This window comes from Phascolarctos cinereus, unplaced genomic scaffold, assembly GCF_003287225.1.
Source record: "Phascolarctos cinereus isolate Bilbo 61053 unplaced genomic scaffold, phaCin_HiC Scaffold_726;HRSCAF=1367, whole genome shotgun sequence".
NCBI lineage: Eukaryota > Metazoa > Chordata > Mammalia > Diprotodontia > Phascolarctidae > Phascolarctos > Phascolarctos cinereus.
Window position 1 is genome coordinate 264,611,907 of NW_027556098.1, and position 17,666 is coordinate 264,629,572.

Genomic DNA, 17,666 nt, shown 5'->3' on the forward strand with positions numbered 1-17,666 from the left:
GAGAGAGCAAATAGTATGCTTCAATCTGCATTCAAACTCCATAGTTCTTTCTTTGGATGTGGGTAGCATTTTCCATCATGAGACTTTTGGAAATGTCTTAGATCCTTGTATTGCTGAGAAGGCTTAAGTCTATCGATGTTAGTCATTGCACAGTGTGGCTACTACTGTCCTCCTGGTTCTGCTCACTTCACTCAGCAGCAGACCATACAGGTCTTTCCAAGTTTTTCTGAAGTCTGCCTGCGCATCATTTCTTATAGCCCAATATCCCATTACGTTCATATACAACAATTTGTTTAGCCATTCCCCAATTTGAGGGCATCCCCTCAATTTCCAATTCTTGGCCACCACAGAAAGAGCTGCCATAAATATTTTTGTCCATGTGGGTCCCTTTCCCATTTGTATGATCTCTTTGAGATACAGCCCTAGATGTGCTACCGTTGGGTCAAAGGGTATGCACACTTTTATACAGCCCTTTGTGCATAGTTCCAAATTGCTCTCCAAAATGGTTGGATCATTTCACAACTCCACCAACAATGCATTAGTATTCCAGTTTTCCCACATCTCCAACATTTGTCATTTTCCTGTTTTGTCATGTTGGCCAATCTGATAGGTGTGATGTGGTACCTCAGAGTTGTTTTGATTTGCGTTTCTCTAATCAATAATGATTTAGAGCATTTTTTCATACAACTATAGATAGCTTTAATTTTTCATCTGAAAACTGCCTGTTCATATCTCTTGACCATGTATCAATTGGGGAATGACTTGTATTCTTATAAACTTGACCTGTATATATAGTTTTCTATGCATTTTAGAAATGAGGCCCTTATCAGAGACACTGGTTGTAAAAATTCTTTCCCAGTTTTCTGCTTCCCTCCTAAGCTTGGTTGCATTGGCTTTGTTTGTGCAAAAACTTTTCAATTTAATGTAATCAAAATTATCCATTCTGCATTTCATAATGTTCTCTATCTCTAGTTTGGTCATAAATTCTTCTGTTCTCCATAAATCTTGACAGGTAAACTATTCCTTGCTCTCGAAGTGTGCTTATAGTATCAGCCTTTATATCTAAATTGTGAACCTATTTTGACTTTATTTTGGTGTATGGTATAAGATTTTGGTCTGTGCCTAGATTCTGCCATACTCTCTTCCAGTTTTCCCAGTTTTTGTCAAACAGTGAGTCCTTATCCCAAAAGCTGGGGTCCTTGGGTTTATCAAATAGTAGATTACTATAGTCATTGACTACTGTGTCTTGCATACCTAACCTATTTCACTAATCCACCACTCTATTTCTTAGCCAGTACCAAGTACTTTTGATGATTGCTGCTTCATAATTCAATTTAAGATCTGGAATGGCTAGGCCACCTTCCCTAGCATTTCTTTTCATTAGTTCCCTTGATATTCTGGACCTTTTGTTCTTCCAAATGAATCTTGTTATTATTTTTTCTAGCTCTATAAAATAATTTTTTGGTAGTTTGATTGGTATGGCACTGAATAAGTAAACTAGCTTAGACAGAACTGTCATTTTTATTATATTAGCTTGGCCTACCCATGAGCAACTGATGTTTTTCCAGTTATTTAGATATGATTTTATTTGTGTGAAAAGTGTTTTGTAATTGTTTGTCAAGGAATTCTTAACGGGGCAGGCGGTTGGCCTAGATCCTTAAGATCTCTTCCAGCTCTTTAAGATTCTATTTTATGAAATCGGGCCAGAAGAAGAATCTGATGAGCAAACTGACTTTTGCCCTTACTGCTAATTGTTCTCTTGTTTTGTCTTATTGTGGACAACTTTAATATTCATGCTTATAACTCATAACACTCTGACCTTGAAGTTCCTCATCTTCCTCAATTCCTATGATCTATCCCACTCCATTTCAAACCTCTACCAGTGGAGCTATGCCTTGGACCTCATAATCATTTGGAATTGATCTACCTCCCAAAGATCTCAAATGCTGAGTTTCTCTTTTCTGATTTCTTAAACCTTTTTTAATGATCCACCCTTTGTGGTTGGAGTGTTTTGCTTATGACTAAGGCCTCCCTGAATCTACCCTTTTACTCCCTCCCTCTCCCCTTTCCTTCCTGTTGTGTAAAATGTATTTTTCTGCACCCAACTCTGTGTGTGTGTGTGTGTGTGTGTGTGTATTCATTCTATCCTCCTTTGACCATTTCAGATGAAAGTGAGGTTCAGGTGTCACCCATTCCCCCCATCCCTTCCTGTTTGTATAGACTTCTACCTGTGTATCCTGATCATGTGAAATAATTTCCCCCATTTTTCCTCTGTCTTTCCTCCCTGCCTTTCATAAGATCATAACAAAAGCACTTGCAGGTCCTCTGACTTACTTAACATCCTTTATGACCCTAGATGATATTCTGAGGGTTCTGAAGGAACACTTACTTATATCATCTTCTCTTTTTAGAAGGCAGATACCTCATCCTTGTATGGTCCTTTTTTATTACTTGCCCATATAAACCCTTTTATGTTTCTCTTGACCCTTGGTTTATATTTCAAAGTTTGTACTCAGCTCTGTTCTTTTCATTAGGAAAGCTTAGAAGTTTTTATTTCACTAAGTATCTAATTTTTACCCTGTAGGATTATATTCAGTTGTGATGGACAAATTATTGTTGGTTATGAGGATGTATCTTCTGTCTTTCCAAGTTCTTTACTCTTTTAAAAGTTGTAGCTGTGTGATCCTGACTGTGGATCCTCAGTACCTGAATTCTTTATGGTTGCTTCCAGTATTTTTTCTTTGACTTGGAAACTCTGGATTTTTGGCTATGATGTTCCTGGCAGTTTTCATTTCTTTCCCCCATGAGGTCAACTGTATTTGTATTTTCATTCTGGCCTTTGATTTTTAGAAATCTGGGCAGTTTTCTTTCATGATTTCTTGAAATGTGATGGTCAGGGTCTTTTTCTTGGGGGGGGGCGTGGTTATGAATAGCTTTCAGGGAGTCTAGAGGTTCTTAAATTATCTCTCCTTGATCTGTTTTCTACGTCAGTTGTTTTTGCTACCTTATATTTTCTTTATTTTTTTTAAGTCTTTTAACTTTTGTTTTTATATTTCTTGCTGTCTCATGGAGTCATTACCTTCTATTTGGTCCATTCTGATTTTTATGGGTTGGGTAAGGTTTTGTGTATCTCTTCAGAACTTCCATCCCCTACTCCTGGTTTTGCTCTTTGGAGCTAAGCAGATCAGGCTCAAGAAGCACCAGGAGTTCTATACAAAAATGTCCTTTTATGGCCTTCTCCACTCCAGCACGTCTTCTTCTCTAGAACTGACACACAACAGCTTCCTGCATAGTTTATGTTCATATGTAAAATTCCATCTCCTTTATCCATGCCTTGTCAGAGGCCATTCCCCATATCTGGCATTCACTCCCTCCTCGTTTCTACCTTATGGAATTCCTGGTGTGAACTTTCAAGGCCTACCTGAAGTGCCATCTCATACAAGAACCCCATCCTCATCAACCTAGTTGTTATAACACCCTTCCCCCCATTATTTTGCATCTATTTCAAAAAATATGATTTGCATTTGATTTCCTTGTTGTTTTCCCTCAATAGGATGTATAGGTTCCAGGAGGACAGAGGTTTTATTTTTATTTTTTTTGTCTTTTTATTCCTAGCATCTAGTAAAGTGTCTGACATATAGTAGGTGCTTAGTAAATGCTTGTTGAGCAAACTGAAGATCCTATTCTTAGTCTTTTCACTTGTCTTTCATAATCCTTCCCACAGAGAGCTAATCCATAACCAGAGTTTCAACTATTTTCCCTACATGGATAACAGCTCTTTAATCTTGATCTCTCCAAAACTCCACTTCCAGATTTCCAGTTGTCTGATGTACATTTCCACCTGATACCTCAAAAACACCTCAAAGACACTGAAATCCAAATGCCACCTCTTCTACCACCAGCCCCTTCCATATTTCTGTACTATAACTAATCAATCACCATGATTACTCTAAACTAGAAACTCTGGGGTAATATTTTACTCTCAGTACTCTCTCTCCCATTGGTTGCCAAGAGCCCTCAAGTCATCCCTCTAGAGTTTCTGGAATCTCTTTCCTTCTCTCTGTTCCCATTCCCCCACCACAGCTCAAACCCATAAGCCTAGAGTTCTGCAAGAACATCCTAATTGGCCTCCCAACTCAGGTACTTCTTGCCTTTACAAAAATTCTTCCTTCAAGCTGCCAATGTTCTAAGTAAAAAGTCTTATGCTCTTCCACAGTGCCTTCTATAGCATCCTACTGTCTAGTGAATAAAGACATATTCCTTAAGCTGGCCTTCTGTGCCCTCCACAATCTGTCCCCAACTGATTTTTCTAGTCAGATCTTTCACTACTTCTCAAGAACAGTATGTTCCAACCAGTCTAGACGACTCTGAACATTCTTTGAACACTTAATATGTTTTCCCGCTCAGTATCTCTTTATACTCCTGCCATTCTATTCATTCCACACCATCCCCCAACTCTCCCAATATCTTATTTTGCCTAATCAATACAAGAAGGAGCATACTGTACTGGACTTGGAATCAGAGAACTTGGTTTTGAGGCCAAGGTCATCTATCTACAACATGACATTATAAGCCTGCCACCTTCCAATACTGAAGGGATAAGAATAATGTATATATGCAGGGCTACGGATCAAAGTGAAAAATAAAGTGAAGCAAATCAGCAAATACCCACATGTGGACCACTTCTGACAAATTTTTAAATCTAGGCCAAATTCCCCCTCCTTACGGGGACTATTGTCAAAGGACACCTCTTCCTTCTGCCTACCAGGTTAAGTGGTGTTGCTGAGAATTTAAATTAATTTATGATATTAGAACAGTACAAAAATAATGAGAAGACAAAGTCATTATAAAAATATCTCAAAGCCAAATTTAATTAATTTCTAAATTATCTATATTGTTCTTGCCTAATGATAGATTAATTTGGGGTGGGGGACATCACATGATACAGTTGCATGGCAACACAGATTTCAGACTTGTACATGATGGTTTAAAAACTGGGCACCCACAAAGCCTCCTGAGGGCACAGAGCAGGAATAGTGTATACTGCTGGCATCCCTGGCCTCGCCTTAGCCCCATGCTAAAAATCAACACAATGAACCAAACTTGTGAAACCACGGAAGCTATTCAAGACGATCAGCATTTTGGTAGCTGGATCTCAAGCAAGGGGGCCTTGGGCTCCAATCTTTATTCTGTTTTCCTTGTGCCCTTGAACACGTCACTTTGCTTCTCTGGACCTCAGTTTCCTCATTTGTCACGAGGCTACACTAGTCTCTAAGTCCTCTCCAGGCTCTCAATCTGTCCACTGACCAGTGATGACAGAAAGAGAGCAGAATTCAAATACCTGGGAGTACTTGCTGCTCTTGGTTTTCCATCGCCAGGCTCTTAGAATCAGGACGTTGAAGCACCAAGCACATATCAAATGCTCCTAGTTTCAGCTGTGTAATTAATTACTTGTGTGACTGCGGACAAGTCACTTCACAACTCTGTGAGTTCCCTTTTAGCTCCAACATCCTATGCTTCATAATACTTCTTAACTTACTATTTTTTGGGTTTTTTTTTTTTGGCTAGGCAGTGGGGTTAAGTGACTTGCCCAGGGTCACACAGCTAGTAAGTGTTATGTGTCTGAGGCCAGATTTGAACTCGGGTCCTTCTGAATTCAGGGCCGGTGCTCTATCCACTGCGCCACCTATTTTTAAAGAATTTGCATGTTATCATCTCATTTTAGGGCAGCCAAATGGTGCAGTGGATAAAGTGCTGGGCCTGGAGTCAGGAAGACCTCAGTTTAAATCTGGCCTCAGACATTTACTAGCTGTGTGACTCTGGGAAAGTCACTTAAAGCTGTTTGCCTCAGTTTCCTCACCTGTAAAATGAGCTGGAGACGGAAATGGCAAACATCTCCAGTGTCTTTGCCAAGAAGACCCCAAGTGGGGTCTTGAAGAGCAGGACATGACTAAACAAAAACAACAATTTTTTTTGTCCTCACACCACTCCCTGTTTTTCAAAAAAAGGAAACTGAGTAATCAAGCAGATAATTTTGTCCAACATCAACAGGAGGGACTTAAATTCATGTTATGACACCTAGTGCTTTTTCCATTAGGTCAAATAGATATCCTAACTTTTCAGGGAAGCCTAATGAAAGGAGATGACCCCAGTCTTGGACTTCCCTTTTGATCAGGATGACTGACTGGGAGAAAGCAGAAATGAAAGTTGGCGTGGAGCACTGCGCCCTACAGTGGCAGCTCTAGGGGGGCACAACTTACCTTAGCTTTACATTCTGTCCTGTATAAGACTCGTACGGCTTCTCCACGTGGGTGAACTCAAAGTCAAAGGTCTGGGACTGTGTGAACTCACCAGGCCGGGCCAGGTCCTTTACCAGTGACACAAATTCATGGTGGTTCCCTCGATCATAGTAGAGCTCTGGAGAGACAATAATCACCTCTTCCATTTAGGTTCCTTAACTCAAGGGAGACCCAAGAAAGCAGCTGTCACCAGGGAAAACCACTTTATTTACTTTACTGAGACCTTAGCCAGTCCCTTTCATACCCTCTACCACAGATCCCCACACCCCAGAACTACCAGGTTCTTCCAGCATTTATCAGTTGACAAACCCTTCTGCCCTTCCACCCCAATTGCTTCCTCCCTGCTTTGCCAACCCCTTTTGCAACCACTGCCTCACTGTGAAATCCTGTGGGTTCCACCGCTGATGCTGCTCCTCAATAGTAAACTAACACCTGTGCAAAGGAACTACTACTATTAACTGAAATTCATATACTGCTTAAAAGCTTGCAACATGCTTTACATATGTTTTCTCAGTAATGCTATGAGTTTGGGACTATAAGTATTACATCCTCATTTTACAGAATAGGAGACTGAGGCTTAGAAAGTTTAAGTGGTTTGCTTATAGTCACACAATCACTAGCTGGGCTAGAATTTGAACCTGGGTCTTTCTGACTTTAAGTCCAATACTCTATCCACTAAGCCACTATGGCTCCCATTAACCCTGTTCCCACCCTTTAAAAACATCATTCCATGTTATAACAGCTAGCATTGTATTAATTATAATTACATTAATTATAGCTAGCATATTGCTTTAAAGTTTACAAAGCACTCTACATGTTTTCATTTGGTCCTCACAACAACCCTATGAGGTATATAATCCTTTTACTTGTCCAAAGCAGTTTTAGGCCCATTATTTAATTTTATCCTCAAAACAATATTATGAGTTGATAGGTCAGATGGTGTTATCCCATTTGATGGATGAGGAAAGCAAAAGCATAGAGAGGTGGAATGACATACCAAAAGACCTGCAGCTAGTGGATTTGGGACAAAGCCTAGAATCCAGGCTGTCATACCCTTAGTCCAGGGTTTGTAACCTGGGATCCATGAACTTTTTAAAAAAAATTTTGATCCCTGCTTTTCACTATAAATGGTTTCCTTTTAAGCCTAAAAACACTGTTCTAAGAAGGGGTCTATGGGCTTCACCAGACCACTTAAAGGGATCCATGACGCAAAAAGAGATTAAGAACCCTAGAAGGGAATCCAAGTATAGTAGAGTCATAGGACTTATGTTGTTAGGGTTTTTCACCAGGTAGATCCATACTGCTTTTCCTTAATTTTAAAATGAGGATATTGAGACTTCTACTACTTGCCTCAGGGGGTTATTGGAAGGTTAAGTGCTTTGTGAATTAACAACAGGGATATATAAATACAAATATATATTTATACCACAGATTTTGGCAATAATTAGGCCAATCTGACAAATGTGCATAGAGGTCAAATTTAGAAGCTCACAAAGCCTGCCTGCTCCTTGATTAGCCTTAGGCAGTTCTGATTTTTAGTTACTTTGTGGTATAAAGTTTTGTGTGTGTGTGTGTGTGTGTGTACATATATATATATATATATATGTACACACACACACACACACACACACACACTCTTTCTCTCTCTCTCTCTCTCTCTCTCTCTCTCTCACTCTTTCTCTTCTAAATTCTAGTCTTAAGTGTTGGTTTCCCTAATCCCACTGGCAGGATAACACCACATCCTGTTTCTCCAAGCCTTCATACTGAAAACCTTGTTTGTTTGCTTTTTGTTTTTAGTAAAATACTTAAAGAGGGATAAAGTTCTTAGGGTGTCCCTGGCTGTCAAGGAGAGGTAAGGAAATCTAAAACAGATACAGAGCCATCTTCTTGCTGCTTGAGGAAAAAGGGCAAGGAGTCTATGACAACAAGATTGAACCTAGCTTCCTCCATTCCCAAGGGCCCACGAACTCACTCAGAGACTAATTTAAATTGATGAGAGGGAGAAGTGGGGGGCAGAGTTCCACCTCAAAAACCAAGTAAAGCTGTAAGCTATCCCAATTCTATTTCCCCTTCTCTTTCTGCCCCACCAATTCTGGGACCAGAGGTAGAATACCCCTCAAGCTCAGAGATAGGCCCATTAAATGGCCTATCCCCAAGAGGGAAGCATCCCCAGAAGAAGGATAATTTCCTGCCAGTGCCACCCCATAGATAACTCTTGTCTGCTGTTCTGTGGAGTCTGGTCTGGTCTAGAATCTCAAGTCCCAGGAAGCTTCTTTTTCACAATAAGACTGTCTAGTGCTGGGCAACTAGGTGGCACTGTGGAAGTCAGGAAGACTCCTTCTCCAGTTCAAATCTGGTCTCAGATACTTCTAGCTGTGTGACCCTGGGCAAGTCATTTAGCACTATTTGCCTCAGTTTCCTCATCTATAAAATGAGCTAGAGAAGGAAATGGCAAACCACTCCAGTATCTTTGCTGGGAAAATCCCAAACAGGGTCACAAAGAGTTGGACTTGACTGAAACTTCTGAACAACATAGGTGCTGGTCTAGTCTCACCTGACCACACTGACAGAAGTTAGTTGTCAATATTGCAAATAAGTTTTTTTGGTTTAGAAATGCACATTATGATTATTTTTGCTGCTGATTTATCTTCTTCATTAAATTTTGCACAGATTAATGCTGAAATCTGTTTGCATTTTGTAAGCATACAAGAAATGGACAACGTGAAATGTAGAGAGCACACAGGATAATGAAGGGGAAATGGCTAGTGATTTAATTTTTTTCCATCTACATCTAATACTGTTAACATTACCTTAAAAAATCAGTACCAAGACAGCCAGCTTGTTTTCCATTGAAACAATTATGTGGTTTCCATCCTCATACAAAGACAGAGTACTCTCCTCTTCAATCCAGACCCATAGATCCACTTTTACTGATTTTCATTTTTATAATTCCCTCTCAGCTCAGACAAATGTATTTCTGGAGCCCCAATGTCAGCTAATCATCATTAGTCTGAAGGTCCTTTCCTTGGGACTCATTAATTTCAAGGAATACCAGTCTCTCTGCTCCCCTCTCAGACCTTCCAGGAGTGTTATCTGAACACCTTTCATGGTGATTATAGAATGAGCCCCGGGATTTTTCTCCTTTCCCTCAAAGACCCTAAACTGTGTAAACAGTAAATCACCTTTTAATGCTATATAGGCTTATTTACCTTTACGTTGCTACATTTACATTTCAAAGGCCTGCTAATCTCTGGAGTTTTTTTGAAGGAATACTTGAAAATACATCATCCTGTTGAAAGTCTACCTTTTTCCTCAGAATCACATGATTAGAAATGCAGGATGTTATTTTAATCTTTTAGAGGCAACTAGGTAGCATAGTGGTGGCACACTGGGCCTGGAGTCAGGAAGACCTAAAATTAAAATCTAAAATCAAACTCTAACAGTTCTGTGACTCTCAGCAAGTCGGACTCAGTTTCCTCAACTGTAAGATGGGAATAATAATGGCACCTACCTTTAAGAGTTGTTGTGAAGATCAAATAAAATAATGTTTGTAAAATACTTAACACATAGCGAGCACTTAATAAATGCTTGTTCCCTTGATGGACAAGTTCTATAGGATTTGAACAGCTGCTCCTTGATAATATAAATTCCTTCTGACTATAAAATTGTTTCATGTTGAATTTTGCATTTGAGGGTGAGCTAAATTTGGGATTCCTCATTGATGGTGTCTTTAATGCATTCTGCCTCCTTTTTCCAATATTCCTGGGCAATTTTCTGGTATGATTTTTGAAAAGTATGGTTTTACTTGATTGTATTCCTCAGACTGTCTCACTAATTTGTCTTCAAGAAACTCTGGTTTGGGAAGGACACTTCAATTAAATTTTTAGTTTTGCTGCTTTTAAAAAAAATTCCTGTCTGATGTTGCATTCTGCATTTTTGTGTTCTTTGCCACTCTTTTTCAGTGTCCACTGCTTTATTAAGTTTTTCTGTCATCTGCTCTAAACTATTAATTTGCTGGTCCTTTTTTGTCTACTCATGGTATTTGTTTTATATTTATTCTATGTATACTTGTATATGTATGTTGTTCCCCTTCATAGACCATAAACTCCTCGAGCACAAGGACCATTTTATTTTTTGTCTTTGTATGCCCACAAGCTAGTAAAATGTAGCTCACAGAAGACCATTAATAAATGCTGTTGTCTTTCCAAATTACCCTTTGAGCTCTAATTTCTTCTTTAACTTACTTCTAACTTACTTTATAGGTTATTTCCATCTTATTTCTGGTGTCAGGGTAGAGACTAGTTGTTATTGTTATACTCTTTGTTTTTATGCCCAGGAGAGTTCTCCTTTCTTTTATCCCACAGTACTTATTCAGTGTACTTAGAGTCCCATTTTTGTGGTTATTTAAAAAAAAACACTTTTGGTTTTTTATCACATTCATTTTCAATATATCCTTTCCTATCCCCAATCTAATGTAAGAAAAAAATCAGTAAACATTATCAACAGTCTGATGGAGTACGCAATACTGTGGAGTATACACATTCCACACCCATAGTTCCCCAACTCTACAAAAAAAGGATGGAGGTACATCTTTGGACCATTCTTCTTAAGTCATTTAATTGTTCTTTTACTTTATTTCAGAGTTCCTGCTGTTTTAAGGTGATGAGGGGAAGTTGAGCTTAGATATGACCACTCATTCAGCTACACTGCCAGGTCAAGAAAAAAAAGCCTGCAGTGGATAATCTACAAAGCAGTAAAATGGCAGCTGACAATACCAGGCTGTAAGAAGATTGAGAGAATGGCAAATAATTGTTCTTTTAAAACTGGGAAGCTGTTTTCCCCTCTCTTACAACATTACAATTTTTAAAAATGGAAGAATGAAAGTAGAAAAAGGATTACTGGGCTACCCCATCTTCTGTCTCCTTATATTTTAGGGTTTCTGGCTGAGAGCCCCAGAATGTGTGACAACAGTTCTCCCTGTTGATGATGAAGACACCAACCAGCCTAGGAAGCTGTGGCCCCAGCACCTAAGTACTGAGTTATGCCCATAGTTCAGCAGATGAGATACAGAAGGACCAGATTCAAGTAGGGCAGGGCAGCCCCAGTAAGAGAGGGTTAAAAAGAAGAAGCAGCATTCTCCTTCTCCCCCTACATCCTCAGGTGAGAAGCATCTCATATTTCACTAAAAAAATTGAAGCTGTTCACTGAGTGCTCCTTCTCAAATCCCTTCAGGGGCCTCCTGCCACTATTTCCTCTTTCACTCCTGTCTCCAAAGAAGAGTGGCTCTTCTTGTTACGGCACATACAAGTGATGCACATGCACAAGTGATCCCATTCCATCCCATCCTTTCCAGCAGATTGTGTCCTGTAGCATCTCTGTCCTCCCCATGACTGTTTCCACGCTGCCTACAAAAACATCTACGTCTCATTCATCCCACTTATTGTCCTCTCTCTCTTCCCTTTTATTGCTGATCTCCTTAATAAACATCTATAATCAGTGCCTCTACTTCCTCCCCTCTCACTCTCATTTTTTAACTTTCGGTCTGGCTTTCAACCTCATCATACAACCAAAATTCTTCTCTCCAAAGTCACCAATGAGCTCTTAACTGACAAATCTAATGGCTTTTTTTTCAAACCTCATCCTCCTTGACCTCTCTGCAGCCTTTAACACTGTCAGTCAGTCTCTTGATACTCTTCTCTCTCGATATTTGGAAACACCACTCTCCTAGTTTTCTCCTCCTATATGTCTGACCACTCCTCCTCGACCTCCTTTACTGAATCATCCAGAGCACTCCTGCTAACTTTGGGGCTCTAGCCTGGTTCCTTTTCTTCCACCTATACTCTTTCACTTGGTGATTTCATCAGCTCCCATGGATTCTATGATCTTTATGAAGGCGATGTTCAGATTCAGTTGCCCTACCCTAACCTCTCTTCTGACCTCCATTTTTGCACCTCCAACTGCTTATTGGATATCTTTAACTCATTATGTCCAAAACTGAACTCATTATCACTCCCCTCAAAGTCTCTTCTGTAACATCACTATTACTATTGAGAGTAACACCATCCTTCCAGTAACCCAGGCTTGAAACCTAGGTGTCATCCTCAAATTGTCTCTCACCACCCGCCCTCCCAACAATCTGATGACAAGGGCTGTTGTTTCTGCCTTAGTAACATCTCTCATATATTCCTCCTCTCCCTCTGACACTCCTACCAGTTGGTGCAGGCCCTTATCACCTCATGCCTAAACTATTGCAGTAGCCTACTGGTTATTGTCTGTGCCTCAATTCTTCCTCTCCTCCAGTCTATCCTTGACTAGTTATCAAATTGATCTTCCTAAAGTGCAAGTCTGGCTATGTCACACCCCACCGCCAACTCAGTCAACCCCCTGTTTTCCTATTGCCTCCAAGACCAAACATAAACTCCTATTGGCATTTAAAGCCCTCTATCGTAACTTGGCCCCTTCCTATCTTTCCAGTCTTCTTACTTTACCTCCCACTCCCTCCTATTCTTCCATCCCACCCCCCAACACTACAGTCCACTAGTGATACTGGCCTCCTTGCTGTTCCCCATACATGGCACTCCATTTTCCAACACCAGGCATTTTTTCAGTGGCTCTCTCTACCCCATCTTGGCCTCTGAGCTTCCTTGTTTCCTTCAAGTTTCAGCCTTTCCCAGTCCTCTTTAATTTTAGTGCCTTCCCTCTGAGATTATCTGTGACTTACTCTCTACACATCCTGTCTGTATATAGCTGTTTGCATGTTGTCTCCCCCATTAGACCGTGAGCTCTTTGAGAGCAGGGACTTTTTTGTCTTTCTTTGTATCCCCATCACTTAACACAGTGCCTGGCACTTAGAAGGTACTTAATAAATACTTGCTGACTGATTTACCCAGATCTCATTACCCACCCCTGGGAAAAATATATAATAAATTCAGCTACATAGTGAAGGCAACAGGAGAGATAAACAAGATGGAATAGGACCGGAGGGGTGAAGGTAGGGGCATTCTGAGATCCTAACAACCATACACATTTATTCTGCTGGACCCAGCATAGAACCCTGCTTGTGAGCAGGGACTGTTAGCACAAAAGACTTTCCTTATATCACTATAGTGCTAGATTCTCTTCAAGCTTTTTCCCTCTTGGACCCATAAAAGCTTCAGCTTCTATCAGGTATCACAGGGGAGTTGTTACCGTGTGGTGGGACTGAAGCTAGATTTGGCTTTTTATCATTATTAGTTGAGCTGTGATGCTTCTGTGGTAATAGTTCTACCTTGCAGTTTGCTAAACAGCTTGATTTCCTTTACATACTGTGAATTTCAAAAATAACAAACCAAGGATATACTGGCAAAGGACTGGGGTCATAAGAAAATTTAGCAAATGGAGTAACTGTCACAATTCCAAAAAGTAAAAACTGCAGGGATGCAACTGTAAATCATGTTCCTCCTTTTACTATTTCTAGCTATTAGTTCAGCCCCAGCAGGCCAGACATTTCAGAATTAGAAAGCAGGAATTTAAAATAGATTATCTGAGAAGGAAGTTCTCCTTTATCTAGCCCCCTTCAAAAATGAACAGAAGGAAATCAATTTTGCATTCAAGTTCTCATTTCAAAACTTCAGAACAACTGTTGAGAAGTGAATTCACTCAGGACAGAAACTGAAGTGACATCTCACCACAAGACTGCAGCTATTAAGGAAACCTTGGGACCTGCTGCTGAGAGAGAGGATTATATTTATTCTGGACCTCATGCTGGGTCTTAGTCTTGGAAAGAGCACAAGGCAATATGGCCAAGTTCAGTGTCTCCTCTTCATCATTAATTCCCAACTATAGCTTGGCAAGCTGGAGAAACATTTAAGACTCTTCACCTGCTGGATTAAGAATGAGTCACAACTTAGTTTTGTTCCAAGCTACACCAGCACCTTTCTGTGTAGAATAAATTAATTCAGTAAGCATTAAGTGCCTACTGTGTGCCAGGCATTATGCTAGGTGTTAGGGACATAAAGAAAAAAATAGTTCTTTTCCTCAAATGCTTACAGTCTGCCAAGGGTAAAGACATTGACATAAATAAATACAAAATATAGACAAAGTAACTTAAGGGGATGGGAAAATAAGACACTAATAACTAGAGGAATCAGGGAAGGCCTGTTATAAGCAGTGGCCCTTGAGCAGAGCCTTTTCAGGCTGCATACTTCCATTTTTACTTCTGTAACTGCAAATAACCACTTACTTTATTGAGAGGCATTTGCATTAATCACTTAAAATTCACAAATCCTTTAGAATTTCTGGAACTATGTCTTTGATAATGATATTACCAATATAGTAAATATCTTAGCTAATTCAGTTTCATTTATACTGATGGATTAAAATAGTGGCGTGGAAAATACAAATTAAGAGGGAAAATTAAAAAGCATTTCTATTTGTCCTTGGAGTACATAATGTATGCTTATTCTTTTTCCTTCCTTCCTAGGTTCAACTTTGTGATTATATTTGGCTTCCTACTTTTCCTGTCTTTCAAGTCTGGCTAAAGTCTTACCTTCTGTGTTCCAGTTCTCCTTAATTGTAATACCTTCCCTCTGAGTCTACCTTCAATATATCTGGTGTATATCCTGCCTGTACATGGTTATTTGCATGCCCTCTCCCTGTCAGACTGTGAGCCCCTTTACAGCAAGGTTTTGCCTTTTATATTTACATATTGTATTACAATATTTATATTGTATTCCCAGGACTTGACACAGTGCCTGGCACATAGTAGGCACTTAAATGTAAGCTGATTGATAAGGTCCAGCTCGAGGCTCCTTTTTCCCCCTCAGAAAGTCCTTCCCAAATCATTCCATGTGACAGTGATTTCTCTCTGCTGTGAATTTTTGCAGTACTTATTGGTCATTACCATTTACTGTAGTTCGTATGTGGTTCACAGTTCATTGCTGGATGGAACTTTAAAGACTATCTAGTTGTACCCCAACATTTTCAATAACTGCATGTATTTTTATGTATACAGTTATGTCTCCTCACCTCATTTCTGAGCTCCTTAAGGAAGGGCACCATTCATGTCTTATGCTTTGTAAATCAGCACTCTATTAAAACATCCATTCCAGTTAGAGGGGGAACCTTGTTTTTTCACATGTGTATATATACTGGGTATGAGATATGTACACTCAGTAAATGCTCACAGAACATGATTAAACCTAAAATGAGCTGTTATTTTCTCAACATAGATTAAGCAAAGACTCAAAGTGTGCCGAGTGGTGAGCAGAAACTAATTTGATATTAAAAACTTACAGAGGATAAGTAAAAATAAAAACCAGGATAACTGAGAGCTTGTCCTTAGAGCAACAGCTTGGTGCCTAGTTCCAGTCTCAACTCTGACTGTGTGTGTGTGTGTGTATTTAATGCTTAGGAGGACTCAGCCACAACTTTGCATAAGAACATTTAGTTGAGGGGAAAAGAAAAACCACAAAACAAAAGCTGGGCTCTCTAGACTTCAAGCATTTCCTTCCGCCACAGGTTTTGATGAACACAGAACTCAAGCAAGTGTATGACAAGCTAGGGTGAGTTATTTGAGCTGAGGGTGGAAGGAGAGTATGTACCCCACTCCTTACTCCCTGTCAAGTGGGGAACAGAAGCCATCAGTTGTCTTTCTCTCCTCCAAAAACCCACAAACAAATGTATTTGTAAATGTAAAAAGAATCTGGAATTTATAAATAAAATAACCCACGTATATCCAGGAACAGGTACGGGGTTCTGAGTTGCAATTTTTGGGGGTAACATAACTGCTGGCAGTAACACAGAGGTATTGCCACCTAAGATTTGGGGATTTGGGGTTTAGGCCTACAGAGACTAGAGAGAAATCCTTATGAAAAAGTCTAGGGTTCAGATGTGAGTGCTAATCCCCCTTACCCAGGAATTCCATGCTAAATAGCCAGGGAGCCAATTCTCTGAATCTTTGTAACTGTTCAGTACAATCTATTTGATCAACCTTTAAAACTTTGGACTGGAAGCTACTTGAAAGCAGGGGCTTTGTCTTTTAGTGAACAGAGATAGCAGTGGCCCAGATAATTCACAGCCACACATAACAAGCATGTTCTCTTTATTTCAAAGTGAAGTAGGTGATTTATCTTCCAAGTTAGATTGGTTGGGGCTCAAGCATTAGTTTGCAGTCTCAACACACAATGTCCAGTTATTAAGGGGCACTGACAAATAACCTGAGTAATGGGCCAAAGAGGCCCAAGAAAGATTTTCCTGTGGATAATCCACAAAAAAAACCCAATCGTCCAAAGTGGACTACCCAGTTCAGATTGTCAAAGGTCTATTCTTTAACCACTTCCTGATGGATCATATTTGACAAATGTAGGAAATGATGGAAACATAAATGTCTCTCTGATTAAGATTACAAGCAAAAGAAAAAAAAAACCTTTGAGAGGCTGGGGGAAAATATATAATACCTATATAAACAAAAGACCATGTCACTGAAATAACTATTTTCAGGCAAGGTGGGGCTTTGACTCTAAACTATTCCTCATTCTTTTAAAGAAACATGCATTCAGTGCTTTTTACATGGAAAGAAGCAAGTATCCTTCATCCAATACTTACTTATTGAGGGTCTACTGAGCATCTCTGAAAGGTACTGCCAGGGATCCATGCACTCCCTTACCTCTTACCACAAGTTTGGGCTGAGATCTCAGGGCAAGAGATGAAAAGATACATGAAACAACATGGCCTTTGTCCAAAAGTTTTCTTACAATCCAGTAACTGATTTAGAAGATCCAAAAATTGCATGATTTAGGTCAGTCAAGATCTGCTTGAATCAAAAAGAAAGAAACGGCAGGAGTAGAACAGAGTACATCAATAATGGCCATCTTTTCCATAAATGTCAACATAGCTGAAGATCAGAAATACTTCCCAAGACAATTTTACTTGTCTCTGGCCATCACATATTTAGTGAATCCACCAAACACTATCACAGCTTCAGCAAAGTCACTTATTTGGGCTCACAAAAATGGTGAAGAAGTGGAGCCACTGTAACTTTTCCTCAAAAACATGAAAATAAAGCACCTCACATATGATTCCTTGGCAGCGAAAAGGTATGAGGAGGAATGGGTCATTGAACTGTGGAGAAAGAAAGTGACTTTAAAAACAGAGGGGAAAAAAGGTCACTTTTTACTATAAATATCAGGTTAAGTATAACTTTATTTTAAAAACCTGGGCTACTTTTATAATCTTTATCATGGGAACAAAGAAAAGCATCTCTTATTTTAACTCAAACCAAACATAACTAAGAAGGTAGCACCTTTCTCTCATCTCTGAATTATTGCTCATCATTTAAAACCAATTCATGAACCATCTACTCCAAGAAGCCTCCCTGAATCCTCTTAA

The 17,666-nt window shown here is 39.6% G+C and overlaps 1 protein-coding gene across 2 annotated transcripts in view; it reads right to left on the reverse strand.

The window, feature by feature from the left end:
- Positions 1–17,666, reverse strand: part of VPS26B (VPS26 retromer complex component B) — a 40,135-nt gene that overhangs the window by 16,982 nt on the left and 5,487 nt on the right. For both annotated transcript variants that reach the window (XM_078147095.1, XM_020968762.2), the window contains exon 2: positions 6,261–6,417. In XM_078147095.1, the coding sequence (XP_078003221.1) occupies positions 6,261–6,417 (157 nt within the window). The remainder of the gene's footprint in view (positions 1–6,260; positions 6,418–17,666) is intronic.